Here is an 18,229-nt window from a genome sequence, read left to right on the forward strand (position 1 = left end):
GGACGTCTTCTTGTGCTGAATGCCTAAGACAGCGCAAGAATCTGAGAACACCTTACTTGTAAAATAGGTGTGATAAGCTGAGCAGGAAACCCGAACCCGCAAAAGGTGTCGAGTAGCATTTCCCACACTCTCTGGGAGGTCAGCGTCCTGAGAGGAAACAGCTCAACCCATTTCGTGAAATGATCAGTAACCACAAACAAATACTGGTTACCTCTAGGAATACGAGGAAAACGTCCCATCACATCACAAGCAACTATTTGCTACGCCCTATTGCTGTGAACAGGCTGTAAGCGTTCAGGGGGTAAACCGCCACGAGGTTTTGCTCTCTGGCATAGTGCGAACGTACTTTGTTACATCCTGCCTCATTCGCCATGTCGCAACACGACACAACTTTTCATATGTTTTCCTGCCACTGCTGTGAGCTGCAAAGGCCGAATCATGAAAGTAACGTATGAAAGACAGACGCAACTTCCGTGGCACCACGACTTTGAATGGGGATGAGCCGTCATCGTCATCCGCCTGTGGTATGTATCTGAACAGGATGCCATCCTCGCCCTGCAGATAGGAGTCGTGCCCTCCGTGAGTCGTTCCGGTGCCTGCCGAGTCCTGCTCAGCTAACCATTGAGACACCCGCTGACAAAGGCCGTCTGCTCTTTGAGCGTCTAGGAGCTGCTGTCTGCTCACGACCCTGTCTCAAGACGAAGATACGTCCCGTGCCACTTGTGCTGCTGCCAGGAGTTGAGAAGGCGCCTCGGTGCCTTCCTCTCCCCCCTCCAGTAGAGGGGCACGGGAAAGGGCGTCTGCTACCACGTTCGTCGAGCCCCGTCTGTACCCCATGTTGAAGCCCAGTAAACCACGAATATCCTGGAGACGTCCAAAATGTGTCGCAGACGTCAAAGACGTCGAGATATCCTATGTACGTCCCATGGATATTCTTGATTGGATTAAAACTATGTCGCAGATGTCACAACTGTAGCTATGTTCCATGGACGTCACATAGACGTCCAGAATGTCTCCTCAAAATATTTTAGTTGTTGGGGATATCCAATTCTGTATATCCCCTCTACGTCCCAAAGAGAATATCTTGGGTACATAGAGATTTGGATATTCTGAGACGATCGCATCACGAACCAAAAAGTATGTGCAAACCGGGGCTGAATTACGTTTATCGGAAACAAAGAGCGGTCCTGTGCAAGATTGCAAGATTTCTCTTCAGCAAGATCTTGACATCATCAGTTCATGGAAGCTTCCTCTTAAGGAGGTCATCTTCGCTCCTTGTTTGCGCTCTACCATCGAGGGATGGCAGCACCGCCGCAAAATTGTTTTCTTCATATTTTTTGCCCTCGGCGCTGGGGGCGGAGCATCTCTCTTGTGCATGTGTCGCAGATTGCAGTGGCTTTGTAGGAAATTGTCTTCTGTCTCTCGCGCGGCGGTCTTTCCGAAACCTTCGCTCGGAGGGAACGTGGCAACGAGACCGGTTTCACACAAGTTTTCATGGCCCGACCACGGGCCATGTGTATGGGGCTGTCACACAACTGCTGCTCTCAATTCCATATGTTCAGGGTGTTGGAGCAAATCGAGAACGGGAACCGAAAATGGAAAAAAAAAAAAACGCTATTTTGGTACGAACCAGACGGAATCGAAACCGTATACGTTTTTTTCGCTCAGGAGGGAAACCGAAACATTAATTTAACGGTTTTCGGTCCAAGAAAAGCTTCGCCGGTTTGGACTACGAGTAGGCGAATGAAACTGTCGTCGTGTGTTCTGAAGTCATGACATGGATACTTTACGAAGGTTACGGTTACGGTGCAATGTAGGTCGGTATACTATGACCCTTAGGCTCCCTTTGTAACGTTTTATCGTTCGCGCACAATGACTTAGATGTATATGTGACCGGTTGTGACCCTCTACCAATGTGCCGTAGTGTTTGATTTAATTTCATCTGCCCAAACTCTTCTCAATTAAACAGCGACTCAAGGGGGCTGCGAAACGGCTTCTCTATCGGTGATGTCGCGCAACGTGACCCTTGTTTGAGAGCAGCGAAGTTGAATACATTTACGTATCCGAGAGGCAAGTGCGTGCGAAGTGGCGCCTCGTTTGTGGACAGGACAAGAAGAAAATAAAACGGAGCCGTCGAACGCGTTTGTGAGCGAATGTATTCCTTGATTTGCGTCGTACCCGTTCGGTAGTGCTTGCTCGCGAGGAAGCAGCACCAGGCATTCGGATGGGACGCGATCGCACCAATCCAGTACTTTACGTATGACATCACAACAAACAAGTCCGTCCGTATCATGCGCTTCAAGATAGGAGAAAGACTATTTGAACAGAGAGTCACCACAGGAAAGAGGAGCTACGAACTTCACAGCTGCCTATTAATATTAAATACCATGTATGCGGAATAAACGGCTTGACATTTTGCAACATTTATTTTTTTCTGGGAATGAATATGGCTACCGGAAGCGGAATCGGTTCAAAACGGTACGAACCGTTATTTTTTGCTCTGGAGCAGAACCGGTACCGGACCGTTTACGATACAACCGGAACGAAAACCGGAACGAAAAATGTTTCTGTTCGACACCTTGGTTTCAATGGGATCCGTGTTGAGTCTGTGAGACGCACAGACGAGAAATTCTCCTGACGCCGCTATTGCACCGAAACTTTTCTCGTTTCACTGGCGCCTTTTCGTTTTCTGCAATATGCAGTCCAAGAGTGCGGACTTTCTTTTCGTCGGCCATCACGTCGTGCATGCGTCCAGCGTGTTACATCAACCCTGGGCTCGTAACTCAAGTTTCTGCTCTGCGCATCACATTCTCATCATGATCATCATTACAGATCTCATAACCCCCCTGTGAGCCATGGGGTAGTGGTCGAATATTGTAGTGGGGAATTTCCTCACTCATCATCATCACGTATCTGTTGTTGTGGCTGTTTGCAGACTTGAAACTCTGGAGCTGGAATGATTCGGGGAAAATTGTGATTTTTAGAGAGTGGAGTGAAATGGTGACACTATCAAGAGAGGGGGAAGATACGCATACGGCTGCTTCAACAAAATGCAATAGCTTTGGTGGCCCTTTGAGAATCGTTCTTTCGAACACACGACCAGTAAGTGAACAGTATTAGGGATCCCCTAGGCTTGAGATGTAAGGCTGTAGATAAAAAAATATCAATCGGTGTTTAAAAAGCTAATTTTTTTAATGCTTCGCTCTGTTTTTCACCATCCTTGCTCTCCTTTATGGAAGTGACGGTTTCCTCCTCGTAAGCGCGGAGCCGTCGAGAGCAAGCGGGTTGCGGCCTGACCTTGAGCTATGATTCACGTATCGTTTGCTCCTACATTTGTCGATGCTTTTATTGGTTTTAGTGGCGGCGCGTGTTCGAGATGTGGCGTGTATGGCTCAACTGCTCCGATCGTCCGCGAACGACTTGAATCCATTTGGACTTGCTTACAGAACGATGGACGCTAATTGGGGAGACGGAACCGAACAAAACCGAGCGACCAACTTGTGTCTGATTTTTCGTTCTTCGCAATTTGGGTGATAACATTGTGCACATTTACAGCATGCGGATTAGGCGATACAAATCTATCAAGTAGCTATGCGTGGCGTATTACAGAGAAAGCACAGTATTCTGTACCTGTCTGCTGCAGTCCCAGTTGGAATCACACCTATATGGCTTCATGAGCAACGATAAAGGTAGGAAGGGACATAGTCGCTGGCCATGTCTCCTGTCTATGTTGGTATCCCGCTTTCTCTTTACTGCCCACGCGTTGGAGATAGCGAATTTGGGGAACGAAACAACCACTACATTCTGACTATGGCTGGAGACACAGTACATGCTGCACAGCGGCGCACTATCGCTATGATTTCACGTGCCATGTGTGTCACCTCATTTTGAGTGTGCGTGCCTGTGGAACACAAAACAAATAAATAAAAAATAAAATGATGAAACGAAGCGGTCTTCTTGCTTGACACATACACTCAGGCGCACACGTAATAATGGAATGACGATGGGATAGGAGTTCACGGAATGTGTGAACGTTTTCAAGTGCACTGGAAAATTAGTGAACACGAAGTAATCTTGTTCCTCCGTACTGTTTTTGCACTAATGAAAGGCATCAATTATTGATATCAGGAGGTTGAAGATGTTGAAAAAAATAAGCCCACTTCGCATATGTAACCATAAAGGTCAGAATGGAAAAACAACAGGCGCCTGCGACAGATTTGTATCTGTTCCCGTGGACAGCTTCTGCTTTCAACAATGCATTTTGGAACAATGTACACGGTGACCTCTTCTATTCCATACATATTTTTATATTGTTAACTAATACTAATCGTTTGTTTTTCTTTCTTTCTTTTTTTGCCTTGAACCACCAGCAAAACTGTCTATATTGTGGTGAAATACAGTTGGACTTATCGCCACTCTGGAGTGTCGTTGTTCCAAGTCACCTCTGTGCAGTTTCACTCACTTCGTGTGGATGGAAAAAGTGACCGCCACAAACGACAGCATAAATCTTGATTTTGTTAGAGGATGCCTTTCCATCGGGATCGGGTACACGCAGGCTCAAGAACTAACAGCATCAGTCGGCCTCCCATTCCTTTCGCGTAAGCTGTACCAGAAATGTGAGAACAAAGTTGGGGAAAACCTTCAATCAGCGACATTACACTCTCGAAGAGAGCCGCGGCCGAAGAGGTTGAGCTTGCCAAACAACGGAAGGAGTGTCGCGATTCCGACGGCTTTTGGAACATCCCAGTCATTGTAGATTGAGGATGGAGCAAGCGATCTTTCTGCCATGGGTACAATGCGAATAGCGGGGTGGCTGTCATTGTCGGTCGTTACACGCGCAAGATTCTCTCCATCGGAGTACGCAACAATTTCTGCACAACTTGTCGACGCGCTGAGTCGGAGCATAAGGAGTCTCTACCCCACTCGTGTTCTTGCAACTGGAAATCCTCTTCAACGTCAATGGAGCGACACATTACTGTACAGGGGTTCAAAGAAAGTGAAGAAATGTTCGGCCTTAGGTACACTGCATTGACTGGAGACGGAGATAGCAGTGTTTTCGTTGCTGTCCAGGAACAGCTTCCTTACGGCCGTTCAGTGAGAAAGGTAGAATGCGTCAATCACATGGCAAAAAACTATAACAAACGGCTGTATAACCTAGCAAAGGATACTAAAACATTCGGCTGTAAACAAACAGCTGTAAACAAAGACGCCAGGAAGCTATTGTCTACCGCTAACGTCGAAGCCCTAAAAGGTCTTGCCAGATCCACAATAAGTCGGCATGCACAAGAGAACACTGCAGTATCGCCTGCTGTGGTCAGTAGCCTGCGCCATCAGCTGAAGAACGACCCATACCACGTATTTGGTATCCACAGCGGCTGTCCAAGCGAGCACTGCTCCGTCAAGACAGGCGATGCTGTGGAACTTCAAAGCAGAACGGGAAAGGGCAATCTTCTTTTGAGATCCAACATGATGACTGGAATCCAGAATGCAATAGACGTACTCGCAGACAGACCCGATATGCCGCTCCTCGACGCAACAAGTAATGTCGCTGAGATCTACATGAGCATGGTGGCGTGTACAGTCGGTGGCAAACGCGTTGACTATGCAAAGGGTAAAAGTTACTGTAGATGTCGCGTCGCAGCACTTGCATACAACATGACAGGTGCAAGATGGCACGACTTCTATCTGCGCAAGTTCGTCGCGAAAAGTCCATCATCCGATCTGAAGAAACTAATAACATCAAGACAAAAGCGCAACGAACGAAAGTGCAAAAGAGCGTTGTGGTTCGACAAGGCTCCAATATCGAGAACACCCAAATTCGCAAGCACCGTTGGGGACAAGGACTATGGAGGACAGTCTCAAAGACCAGATCTGGACAGGACAATTTTTATTGAGAAAGCCAAAGACTTTGTGCGTGGCATACAGTTGACCAGCCAGGAAGCTGACAGTCTGCAGAAGTCTACACTAGAACAGAACAAGTCTGACCTATGGCGCTGATAAAGACGGATGAGGATACCATCAACATCAATACATAGTATATGTCGCCCACATAGATCGGACAATCATAATCGGACAATTCAACATACGTTCACGGCCGAAAATATGATGTGCTGCACCATCGGTGCAAGACGCGAATAACTGTGGATGAAGCCGTGTGGCTGGTCTCACACAAATCCTGTAGCTGGACCCGGAAAAACTTAACGGACATCCATAACGAGCAAGATACAAGCAAGATCAACCGTCGTCTCATATGCTTTAATAACTGTAGCTGGATAGTTTGTATCTCTGGTTCTTACGGTCACCTGTATGCATGTTACTTATGGTCACCTGTGTGTCCTTGCTGCAATTAAGTAGAACTGAATAACATTTGTCTATGCAGATGAACAGTCTAGTTGATTGACTTTTATTTTGTCCTCTTGACAACTCGTACACACTCTCACAATTAGGGATGACTGAAGAGTACATAGAAATGACACTAAAGAACGAAGAGAAACACATGCACGATAAAATTCCATCAACACATGGTCTGATTTATGTCGGACAGAACCTGCTGTTGCATATGAGGACAGCCGCACATGACGTTCGAGAAGTCCTCTTGAGTGGAATGGTACACCCTTCGCGCGTCTTTCCGACAAACTTGTTCAAAATCAAGGCACATGTTATCGTTCTCAAGCCACATTTCACGGGGGCTCTGCCCGTAGCGGCCACCTAGCGACATCTTCGACATGTCAACATGCACACTTCATGTTATCGTGCACTTGTGTTGGTTGCATGACATGTCAGCACATGACCAAGCCAGATTCATGTATGAATACTGAAAAATATCTGTCCTTTGCTCCATATTTGGGCTGAGGCCTACACTGGGTCGTGAGCCAGTGTAATCAAACAAGTTCACCCCCGAAAACAACACGCACCTGACAAACAGAAAGCACAAGACGTACATTCTCTTAAACACCTATTTGTATTGTGCACGGAAAGTGATTACACCAATTTATGTCCTACTGATTGCAGCCGAGATCGCAGTAACAGGCCATGCGTGAGGAATATCGATGCACGACGCTGTCGCTGCATAGAGCAGGCAAAGTCATGACTTGGATCCTCTTCGAATTTGGACGAACGAATTTGGGCGCATACAACTCACTTCGTTGGGCAGAAAGTGGGCGGACCTGCTGTTCGGTCTTGGTTATTAATCAGCTTTCACCATGATAAGACACGCGTCGTTCTGGCCCGTCGCCGATGCAGGTTGAAATAACAACCTCGCGCAATGCTCCTAGACGTTTGCCTTCCCTCTCGCTCTCGCTCCTCCCATCTCGATGTATCCCTCTCTCCCGGAGAGGAAGCCCATTGCGGTGGCAGCACAATGCAATCCAGGCTAGCAGAAGACAAATGTCCACAGTTTTCTCCAGTTCATCTCGAATAATACGAAGGTTAACGCTGCAACTTAGCTTGTACTGTCCTCAGAGGACACAGGTGCACGTCCTGACATATTTTTCAGGCGTTTATTTCGTCGCTGAGAGATCTGAGGAAGTGTTTTCTGCTGCTCCTATAGGACTCCATGTATTCGCATTCACAGAAACAAAAAATCGTATAAAGTCGCCTATTTGATGTATTCCGATAAAAAAAATATGTCAGGACGTGCAGGATTTACCCACGTATTACCAGCTCGGCGTACTGCTTCATTAGTGCAGTAGTTTTCGAGATGGAAGTGGACAAAGCAATGCCCATAGAGAATACATTGTATTGATTCCGCCTTAACGTATTCAAATAAGAGCATACGTCCTTTTCCCGATACAAGCAAGCCTACAGCCACAACTATGAACTCAACGGATCTCTCATACCTACTGTAACTAGGTATAAGTACTTAGGGCTGCATCTCTCTCCCACCCTCACGTAGTCGACTCACGTAAATACCATTGTAAATGACACTAATAGAAAACTTGGCTTTTTAAAACGAAACCTAACATTAGCACATCCTAATATAAAGCTAATTGCCTATACAGCTTTTTTACGACCAAAACTGGAATGTTATTGCGGTGTAGCCACGATAATATTGGTGTTTGGTGTTATAATGGTCTGTGGTGTGGTGTGGTGGAGCCCGCATACAGCCAACCTTATTGACCTCCTTGAAAGTGTCCGAAATCGTGCTGCACGTTTCATTACTAATAGTTAGTTACATCGGCTTATATTGTGCATACCATAGCTATGTGTTTATACCATATGTACTGTTTCGTGCTTGTTTGCGTGCTACTTTATCGTTTTGCTCCCCCTCATGCAGCGCCCTTGTACAGCCCTTTAGGAATGTACATAAATAAACAAAAATAAATATTCCGCGTCTAGAATAGTGAATTCACAAGGACATCATTCTGAACGTATTCCAGCATGTTTGTGCGCGGCTGACGTCCGTTGTAAGAAAAATTATCTGCCCTGTGATATATGAAGTGACGTCCGCCGTCTGGTAAATGCACCTGTGCAAACATGGAACGCGCGTGCACCTAGCACGCGTGGTCTAGATAGAGTTGCGATCCGAACAGGAAGGCGTATCTTGAGTTGTCATGGCAAAAAGGGCAATAATTTCCTTGTTGATGGAGCTTACGAATATCTGTCTAATGCATGCAGCCAACATGAGAATGTGTAGCAGCGGAAAATTAAGTAAGTGTGTCTTATTATATTGTATATCGAGGTTGATTTGATTTATAGATGATTCTGTAGCTCCGCTCGAAGGAAAAGAGATGTCCTACGGTAACAGTTGAAATATGCGGGTTGGGCGTCAAGAATAACACCAGGAGCTGGTGACCGTAATTTCGAGTCCCACACAACGCTATACAACTTTCCAAATGGCACTTCGGTCCTTCCACCACTATTCTGTACATTAATCAGTTGTCTCGGATCATTTAATTAGAGACAATGGGTATTTGGTGGAGCCTGTGATAACGGGCAGCTCAAACGTTCGGATGGTTTCACTCGCGAAAGGGGCAGCCATTTAGTTTAAATCTTGCTCCATATCGGTTGGGACGCCCTGTATATCTTGTAATGAACTTTCTGTCACCAACGCCTAAGTCTCCACCCTGCTGAAATTGAACATTACCGTAACGCTGGGCATAAGACATATCTTGAACGACAACTTTGTAGGGGGGGGGGCGATATGTGTATTAAGAAAAAGAAAGGAAACTTTGTAGGGCCCCCCAATGTCCACACCGTGTAAGTCCGTCCACAACAGTTGTGCAGACAAGAAGAATAGAGAGTAGTTACAAATGCATGCGCACGAAAATCGAGACCGAAAGCAGTTCCTATAAGCACTACAGCAGTTAAACGCGTTGACGAAAATGGCTAAAAGTGCACAGCCAATTTTATTTTGACATATTTCTGTCTAATCCGCATCCGTGAGCACACAGCACTCGCGTTGGTGCTGAGGAAATATGTATTTCCATGACGTTGCCCAAAAGAGCTGTTTCTCACGCCTCTCACACTTTCTGTGGATCCAGTGAAGATCGAAACACAATCCATCCTGCACAAGTCTTAGTGATCTGTCAGAAATCTGTTCGGCGCAGACATGAGGTGTTTTGTTAACCCCTGGTTGAGAGCCCAACCGATTCATGATTCCAGGTAAAACCCTTCGTGGTATTTCTGGTTTGTTTATTAGGAAATGGGATGAGAGAGAAATGTCAATCAACGATTAAAGTTTGGACTAAAGGCGTGAGAACAACTGTAACGATCAATTGCCCCCCAGTGTAAAACGAAGTTAACCTAGGAGGATGATAACCACCCAAATAACTAGATTATTTCCGCGTCACGTTCAGCATCACGTTCAGGGCGGAGTTTTCCTGGTGTCTAAAATGATTTAAAACTATATTTTGGGGATCGCAACACAGCTTTTGGAAATATTGTCACAACCTAATAAAGCAATATAATATTGAAAAACGAATTATGTAACTCCGTGTAGTCATGACAGCCGTTTGCCACAGTCGTAGAGGAGATGTCTAGCGTTCATGCATATACTATTGATAATTATTGATTTTTAAAGGAGCACAGAAAGCCATATAAAAATTTTCCGTTCCACACGCGTTGTGAAAGAAGGTAACTTAATGATTAACACACACATTTTATCTGCACGGGACATTTTTCATAGAAAGAAAAAAACACACACACCGGAACACTGCCGCGCACGTTCCCGCTTTACTGGCTCCGCAGAGCCAAACGAGACGGAGGAGGAGATAACGTCATCAGTGATGTCATTACAGTTCAAAGGGGCGGTCGCACTTCTATCGAGGTCAGCGCTGACCAGTTTTCTTTTTCGTTGCTTTCTTCTTGTCAAGTGGTAAATAATGGATGACTTAGAAATGCCTGCAGAATATCGACACATGTTGCCGCTTTCAGAGTGGGAAATTGCGACATTGCATAGGTGCAGAATGATGAGCTGTACGCCGTGCGGTGATATGCCTTACATGTCGGCTGGCACAAACTGAACCGGCGTTATCGGTCACCATATGGTAACCAAACAAAAGGCGCTGAGACGGCTCCAATGAAATAAAACAACTGGCGTGTTTGTGTCGTCCATGTTTGTCCACGACATTGTAATAGATTACACTCGATTGTGTCTCAAAACGTATTGGCAAGAACGCACATCCACCTGAACGAGACATTAACTGAATGATTAACAACGTTGCAAATCAAAGCGATGGGACGATCATTTTGAAGAATGAACTGAAGCAACGCTTAGTGTCGCACTGTTTTGATACTCGTTGCCGCCACACAACAGAACAGCAGTAACAGAGTAATTCCATTTTAAATCGACCAAGGTCCGCCGGTGACATTTTTTGATTTCAGTGAAAAAAATGTATGTTGGAAACGACCTTCAGTGAAGACGGTGACCTTCAGTCGCATCAGGAGGTGGCAAAAACCCAGCAAGAACAAATACCGTTGACCGCATGACTCTAGGTGGCGTAGTTTTTTTTATTACAATTCAGTGACACGTTTTCTGGGACACCCTGTACATGTTGGAAACGACCCTAAGTAAAGACGAAAGCAGGTACCCGGAGCTTCCTACGATCAACCAGTCCACAGATGGAGAGGGGGTAAGGCAGCGCATGATATTTTCTCGCGACTTTGCTGTCTAACTGACGCCATTTCACTCGCGTCACAACCGTCTTAGCTTGGCTGGACACTCTGCTATACCTGTATGGAGGGCAAACGGTCAAACTTTAAAGGGACACTAAGGAAAAAATGCCGAAGTCAGCAGGTACGGCAAAAATGGCGCAATTTTTGCATCTCTACCCCTCAACGGCATGTCGAAGCTCCCTATATGAAGTATATTTTTAATGCGCAATCTTTCCTCTGTCTTTCAATGTATAGAACATCTTTTGATATTGTAACCTTGAGAACGTTACCGTGTAACGACAGAACCTCAAGCAAGACGCTCACACTTGGTGTTCGTTTCAAGCAAGAATGTGTAGAGTCCTCCTCTACCTCCTCTTCTTTCCGTTTATTTTTTTCATGACAGATCGTCTTCGTCACATGCCCCGGTTAAAGAGATGTCGTCCCGACATAAACGATATTTTACAATAATTACAATACATATTTACAGCTATACATGACCATATGACGCTAATGGTCTCAAGTACGATTTTAGTTTATACGAATAGCTTTTCGACGTGGACTACGTCACTTCTGGACCCATCTTCCAACTCTATCTCGTAGTTCACAGGATACAGACGAGCCACCACTCGGAATGGTCCGATGAACTTCTTTGTATCCAGTATTGTAGCAAAATACTACATATGGCAAGATGTAAGTCCATTGCTCTCCTCCGCTGTCATTATGGTCATTATCTGCTTGATAGTCTTATTGGCGCGTTCACAGAGTCCGTTTGCAGCAGAGCGGTAGGCTGTAGCAGGAATGTGTCTGATTCCGCGACGACTAAGGAACTGTTCAGTGAACCTCGCTAGCATCTGCGTACCACGATCAGTGATGAGCACTGCTGGACAACCGTGTTTTAGTACAAGTCGACTATCGATGTGAACTGTGCTGGCCTCAACATTCCTGACGGCTTTGGCCCAACAAACTTCGTCAAATTGTGTATAGCGACTATTATGTATTTGTATTGTCGAGATGACGTAAATGGACCAATGATGTCCAGGCCCACTGTGTGAAAAGGAGCATGTACCGGCACTGGTTGTTGTAGGCCGGATGAAAACGTAGAGAGCTTGTACCTTTGACACAAGTCACAATGGGATAAAAGGTCTTGGCGTCACTAAATATCTTTGGCCAATAATACTTGGTACGAATGGTTTCCTATGTTCTTCGGATGCACATGTGTGCTCCGTACTCCCCCCCGTCAAATTCACGAAGTACGACTTTGCTTTGTGGCAGACAAATCAAAAACCGTTTGTGAACAGGTCCTTGATCCACTCTGTAGATCATGTTGTCATGAATTACAAACTTCTTGAGTGCTCGCCGTTGTTGCTTTTTCGTGGCAGAACGGCCGTTGAGGAGATCAGTATACTCTTGCAAAAACTATCGGCATGTTGGTCCCGAGATAGTGTTTCGGTTGAAGAGTCAGTTGCTTGCAGCACTCTGAAACATACGTCCGTCGATGGAGATCGGGAAAGGCATTCCGGCGCGTAGTGCAGGCGGCCTGTCTTGTAAATAACGTCGCAGTTAAATTGTTGCAAGGAGAGTGACCAGCGCAGCAGTCTTTGGTTACCCTGCTTGTATTTGAGCAGCCCGCACAATGCAAGGGGGTCCGTAACAATGTCAAACTTCCTGCCAATGACGTATAGGCCTTGTGTAGGTGCCATTGGTAGCCTGCCAAGTGTAGGGGCGTAATTGTTCGAGTGACCATTTTACTGCCAGCAATCCAATTCTGTTGATGTGTAATTTGCTTCTGGCGCTTTTAATGCTCGACTTAGATAAACAGCTGGACGATACCTTTTGTCCTCATCTTCTTGTAGGAGCACAGCACCGAGTTCTAATTTCGACGCATCTGTATGAACATGGGTGCGAAAGGATGAGTCTTCAGAAAACAACTTGAGGGTTGGCTCGATACAGAGTGCTTCTTTGAGGACTGCGAATGCCGACGTCTGTGCGTCAGTCCACACAAAAGGAACGTCCTGTTTCATAAGATCCCGCAAGGGCGCAGCGAGAACGCAGTAGCTTGGGATGAATTTCGGAAAATAATTTGTCAAACCGATCAATAATCATTTATCGGTTTGTCAAATTATTTTCGGAAATTCATGAAGGAAGGCCTTTGACGTTGTTTGGCACCGGGAATCCTTGCACTTCTGCTACCTTTGCAGGATCAGGTGATACGCCGTGTTTCGTAACAACGTGTCCCAAGTAAGATATCTCGGTAGAAAATAATGAACATTTCTGTGGCTTGAGCTTTAAGTCTGCCTCTTTAAAGCGTTGAAGAATGGTCGTCAGATGATCCAGGTGTTCGTCAAAAGTATTGCTGTAAACAACGCAGTCGTCCATCTACACGAGGGCATAATTAAATTTGGCATCGTCGATTACTGCGTCGACTGCTCTTTGGCAAGTGAACGGTGCTCCTTTTAATCCGAAAGGCATCCTCAGATACTCGTAAATACCCCAAGGCGTTACGAAGGCAGTCTTCTCAATGTCCTCTTCTTTCATCGGAATTTGATGAAACCCATGTGCAAGGTCTATGACTGAGAAGTACTTGCAACCTGTCAAGGCTTCTAGGGCATCTTCAATGAGGGGAAAAGGATACACAGGATCTTCTGTTACGGCATTCAGTTTTCTGTAGTCCACACACATGCGGGTAGATCCATCCTTTATTCTCTGCAAGGACTAACGGTGATGCCCAGGCGCTGCGCGATGGCCGTACCAAGCCAGCGTCAACGAGGTGTTTGATCATCGCTTTGACGAGGTCTCTTTGTGCTGGTGATAGCCGCCTTGGTCGCTGAGCTACTGGTACCACATCCTTTGTTGGAATTGCGTGAGTCTGAACCAAGCAGTGTCCAACGTGGCTAGCATTTCTAGCGAAAGTTGAGAGATGCTTGGCGAGAAAGTTTCGCGCCGTTGACTGCTGTGCAGAGTTTAGATCCGCTCCAACGTTGATGGAAAAACCACCTATATGTAGCGTGTGGTGAACGGAACAAAGGGACTGAACAGGGCTTTGTGTATTCGTTTCTTCGTCTTTGGCACCTGAACAGTGAAGAACTTGTTCTATTTCAGAGTCGCTCAAATACACGTCTTCCATACCCGTACCTGTTCTGTGAGTCCTACCGTTGCGTGGGATGAAACCATAATTGGTCCGAACAATGGGTTTATTAGCATTACGCAAAAACAGTTCGTTTCTGCCTCGACCAACATGGGTTCCACGTCCTGTCCAAACCGTTTTGTAGAGAGGTCTGTGCTTGTCACCATGACCGCATCCTCGTGGTTGGATACTTTGACATTCACTGACTTTCGAGAGCGGGGAGGTACCACAACTTGTTTCAACAGCCGAACCCGTTGCCTAGATGTGTTGGCAGTTACTTGGAAGGTATCTCTGCTCCAGTCAATAACAGCCTGGGAGGACTCGAGGAAATCATTCCCCAACAACACTCTGTCTGCTTGCAAGTGAGGGACAACGATGAATGGGTGGTCGAAAGTCTGGTCATCAGCTAAGACTGTTGCTTTGACCTGCGCTTTAACTATGAGGAGTTGACCGTTGGCTCCTTCCAGTCGCACAGATGATGCTGCAATATGAAGTCCTAGCGCATCAGCAACACTTTCATTCAACAGGGACCTTGAAGAACCAGAGTCTAAAAGCGCTAATTGTCGACGTCCGTTCAGAGTGATGGGTATGACCTTCGTAGTAGCTGCTGGTGTACTGCACTTGACGTGATTCACAACTGATGCCTCGATGCAGGTGTCAGAGGGATCAGTGATTTGTTTCCCGAAATCGGTGACGTTGCGCCTGCCATAAACCCTTGCTGCCAGTCAAGAAATTCTTGCGTTAAAGGCATGCGACAACGAGAAACGAAGTGACCAGTTGTCTTGCAGTTTCGACACAACCGTTGGACTTCGCGGTGATTCTTTGACCTGGGAGATGTCTTAGGTGACTCAGCGTTTCGTGGCGCTGGACGTGCATGTAGCTCCGGTAATTGCTTAGGCTTGACGGGAGTGGTCTTCTGCATATTTCCTGTTGGAGACTTTTGAGAGACCCCTGAGCGCTGTTCTGGGAAACTTCGCATAGGAGGCAATTCACGAGGAGTCGGCGAGATGTGAAATACTTGTTCAGCCTTGCTACGAACTTGCTTTTGTCCCTTTTCTTGCTCCTTGGGCTTGTGAGATGCAGTCAGTCTGTCGTACCGAAGCAATGACTCCAGGAGATCATCTAGGGAGGTGAACTCCTTGTCGAAGTAATGTTTCTTGACACTTGCCAGAAGTGACTCGATGATTACTTCACACTTGTCCTTTTGCACTGTAGGATACTCGCTCTTATCCACAAGTTCCAGTTTTCGGAACGCAAAGTTCGCGGAGCTCTCTCCGACATACTGGGTCGCAGCAAGCATCATCTGTTTCGCATTAAAGGTCAGCTATGCCGATATCCCAAATAGTCGAAACGGTTGTGATCTTCTGAAAGCCCACATCCAGCTCTCCCCAAAATGCACCTTCATTCTCTCAGTTCGGTACAGTACCATGTCAAAAAAATAGATAATTCGTTCCGAAACACACATGGGCGCAGCCATTTTTATGATGTAGATGCACCCGAACGGGCATTGTGACGTGTACGCGCCTTCGTACTTGTCAGTGGATTTCAGCTACGGCTTCTCATGGCTTCACGCATCTGTGCTTGAAGATGGCGGACAGCCGGGTTCCACCGTTCCGCGATAAGTAAACAGTGCAGCAGCAGCAGCGAACTCATTCGCGAACCAACCTCTGTGCGATGTTGTGACTGGAATTCGTCGTTTGTGTTTTGTGAGCACGTACCAAGTATCATGCACGTATCAAGTCGCGTCTGCGTTAGCCCCTTTACAGCACTTGCCCATTGTAGAGACTGACGTTTCGACAGCCGTGTTAGCAAGAAAATGCCGACAGCGTTTTATTCCTGCAGGAAAAAATTGTGCTATGTATTTGAGAAACCGCATACTGCTATGGCACAAGTTTTACGTACGATTTATCAATGTGCAACAGCGTCGACGATGGTATGTAACGATGAGAGACGTAAAACGAAATACAAATCACATTTTAAACTTTTTGTGAGATTCTGTGCATTTTCCAGAAGCTTTCTTTGAATCACACACTCCCATGTCATGCTGCGTTGTGTGGCACGCTACAAACTACTGCATTTTATGTCTAACATCTGGATATTGTTTGTAATGGGCACCGTCGCACAAAAACATGCACGCGAAAGCTCCAGTAGCCATGTGGTTGCACACTATGCAGACGCAAAAGTAGTACCAGAGCACATATTGCCTCTTAGAAATGGTGTTTTTTGAAATGTGGTGTCTGAAGAGTTAGGGCTTAGCATAAATCCTAGAAATCAGGTGCACCTTATCCTTCTGTAGAGTGCTCTTTCAATTCACAATGCAGCCCATGGGGTGTAAAAGTGTTAGAGGCAATTATGTGACTTGTCGTCTTGGGTGACATCACTGGCCAGCCTTGGAATTAATTCCGTGCTCAGGAATTATTGTACAAATCGCTTTGTATGTAGGACATGATAAGCAATATGTAAGTTGCAACCTTGTCTGCAGCATTCTCGATTGCCTCTTACCTTTACAGTTAGAGACACGTTACCAAACCATTTGCAAAGGGTACTCCTACAGGGTCCGCGTAACTTGATTTTTTAATTTATAAGATTTATAAAAAAATAAGTATACAATAAGTAATATAAAATTTATATGAAATAAAAAATAAAACTTATAAAAATAAATGAAAAGATGAAAAGGCTTCATGGAAGCAATCCGTTAACATACCAATTGCACATAAAGTACAATTATATATGCTTGGACATCATCTAATTAATCTTCTGAACCATATGTGTGGCTGCATACGAAATTTTTTAAGCACATGCTCTACCTTCCTATTCCTACATGTGCACACGAATAACAGTGAATATATGTGAAGTGGCAAAAAGCAACGCTAGACTCTACCATCATTGTGCACCTTTAACTTTTCCGCATTTATGTCTGGTAAACAGAGAATATCTCACTAGGAAAGAAGACATTTGTGCATTGTTTGGCAAGCAAATAAATATATTTATTTACATTTTCCATCAATCAACAATGTTGTGACCTGGTGCAAATATTAATGTCAACAAGGAAAGTACTTACAAATTATTCCTATTTGCTCAAATTTAGATATGACAATTATGTTTTTGTACCTCAGCACAGCACAGTTTCAAAATTAACAAACTGCACAGCATCAGCAATCTTAAAGTATCTCAAGAGGGGAATCACATAAAGCTCCAATAATAGACTGTGCAAACAAAGCTCCAAAAAACAAAGTACTTCAAGAAAAATCTGAATAATCGGTTGCCGTTGTGATATGTACTACTATGCACAGTTCATGAATGGAACATGTTACCACATTGCATTTCCTCCATGTGAGCACTACAACAGGCAGCTTTTTAGGTCGTTCTTTTCGTGTTTTTCTATTGTCTTTTTCGTTTTCTGTTTTTGCAATAGCAAGCATGGCCATAGTGAAACACAAGCAGCCAAGGGCAGGATGAGACATCTACAGTGCGACTGCTAGCTCTAAACTGATATATTTATTAGCAGACTCTGGAATATACACATATATGCTGTTGAGCAAATGACAATTTAACCAATAGAATAACAGACAAGAAAAAAGGGTTATATATCTAACCCTCTCCTCATTCTATTTCACAGGCAGCCCTAGTATCATTCTGAGTGTGCCCGTGCGTTCCCTTTGAGATAACGTATCTCGGAGACAAGCTAAACCAACAGTGGACTGCTTCCACATGCAACTGTCTTGGATTTCTCAAACCATTTGTTATTTAACCACTGCCTTGAGCTGTGTGTCCTGGAAATTTAGGCAGCATCCAGAGTCCCTGCAATGTGTTGCCATGTTTCTCGAGGGCATCAAAAGTCTGTCCTTGGCTGCCTGTGTTTCACTATGGCTCTCAGATGCAAACTACCCCATTTCAACACAGTAGAAAACACAGATTTGTAAATAGCATCTGTTGATTGCACTGTACATACCCCCCATATAAAGGATCATAGTGGATACTACATCTTGTGCGATAATGTCAGGAACACAA

General features: G+C 45.3%; 1 protein-coding gene across 1 annotated transcript in view; it reads left to right on the forward strand.

Moving 5' to 3' along the window:
• The first annotated feature begins 8,487 nt into the window (after positions 1 to 8,487).
• Positions 8,488 to 18,229, forward strand: part of LOC135386957 (uncharacterized) — a 78,581-nt gene continuing 68,839 nt past the window's right edge. Inside the window, exon 1 of the mRNA XM_064616431.1 lies at positions 8,488 to 8,649. Within this exon, the coding sequence (XP_064472501.1) occupies positions 8,553 to 8,649 (97 nt within the window). The 5' untranslated portion in view covers positions 8,488 to 8,552. The remainder of the gene's footprint in view (positions 8,650 to 18,229) is intronic.

The sequence above is a fragment of the Ornithodoros turicata genome, chromosome 1 (assembly GCF_037126465.1).
Source record: "Ornithodoros turicata isolate Travis chromosome 1, ASM3712646v1, whole genome shotgun sequence".
Taxonomy (NCBI): Eukaryota; Metazoa; Arthropoda; class Arachnida; order Ixodida; family Argasidae; genus Ornithodoros; species Ornithodoros turicata.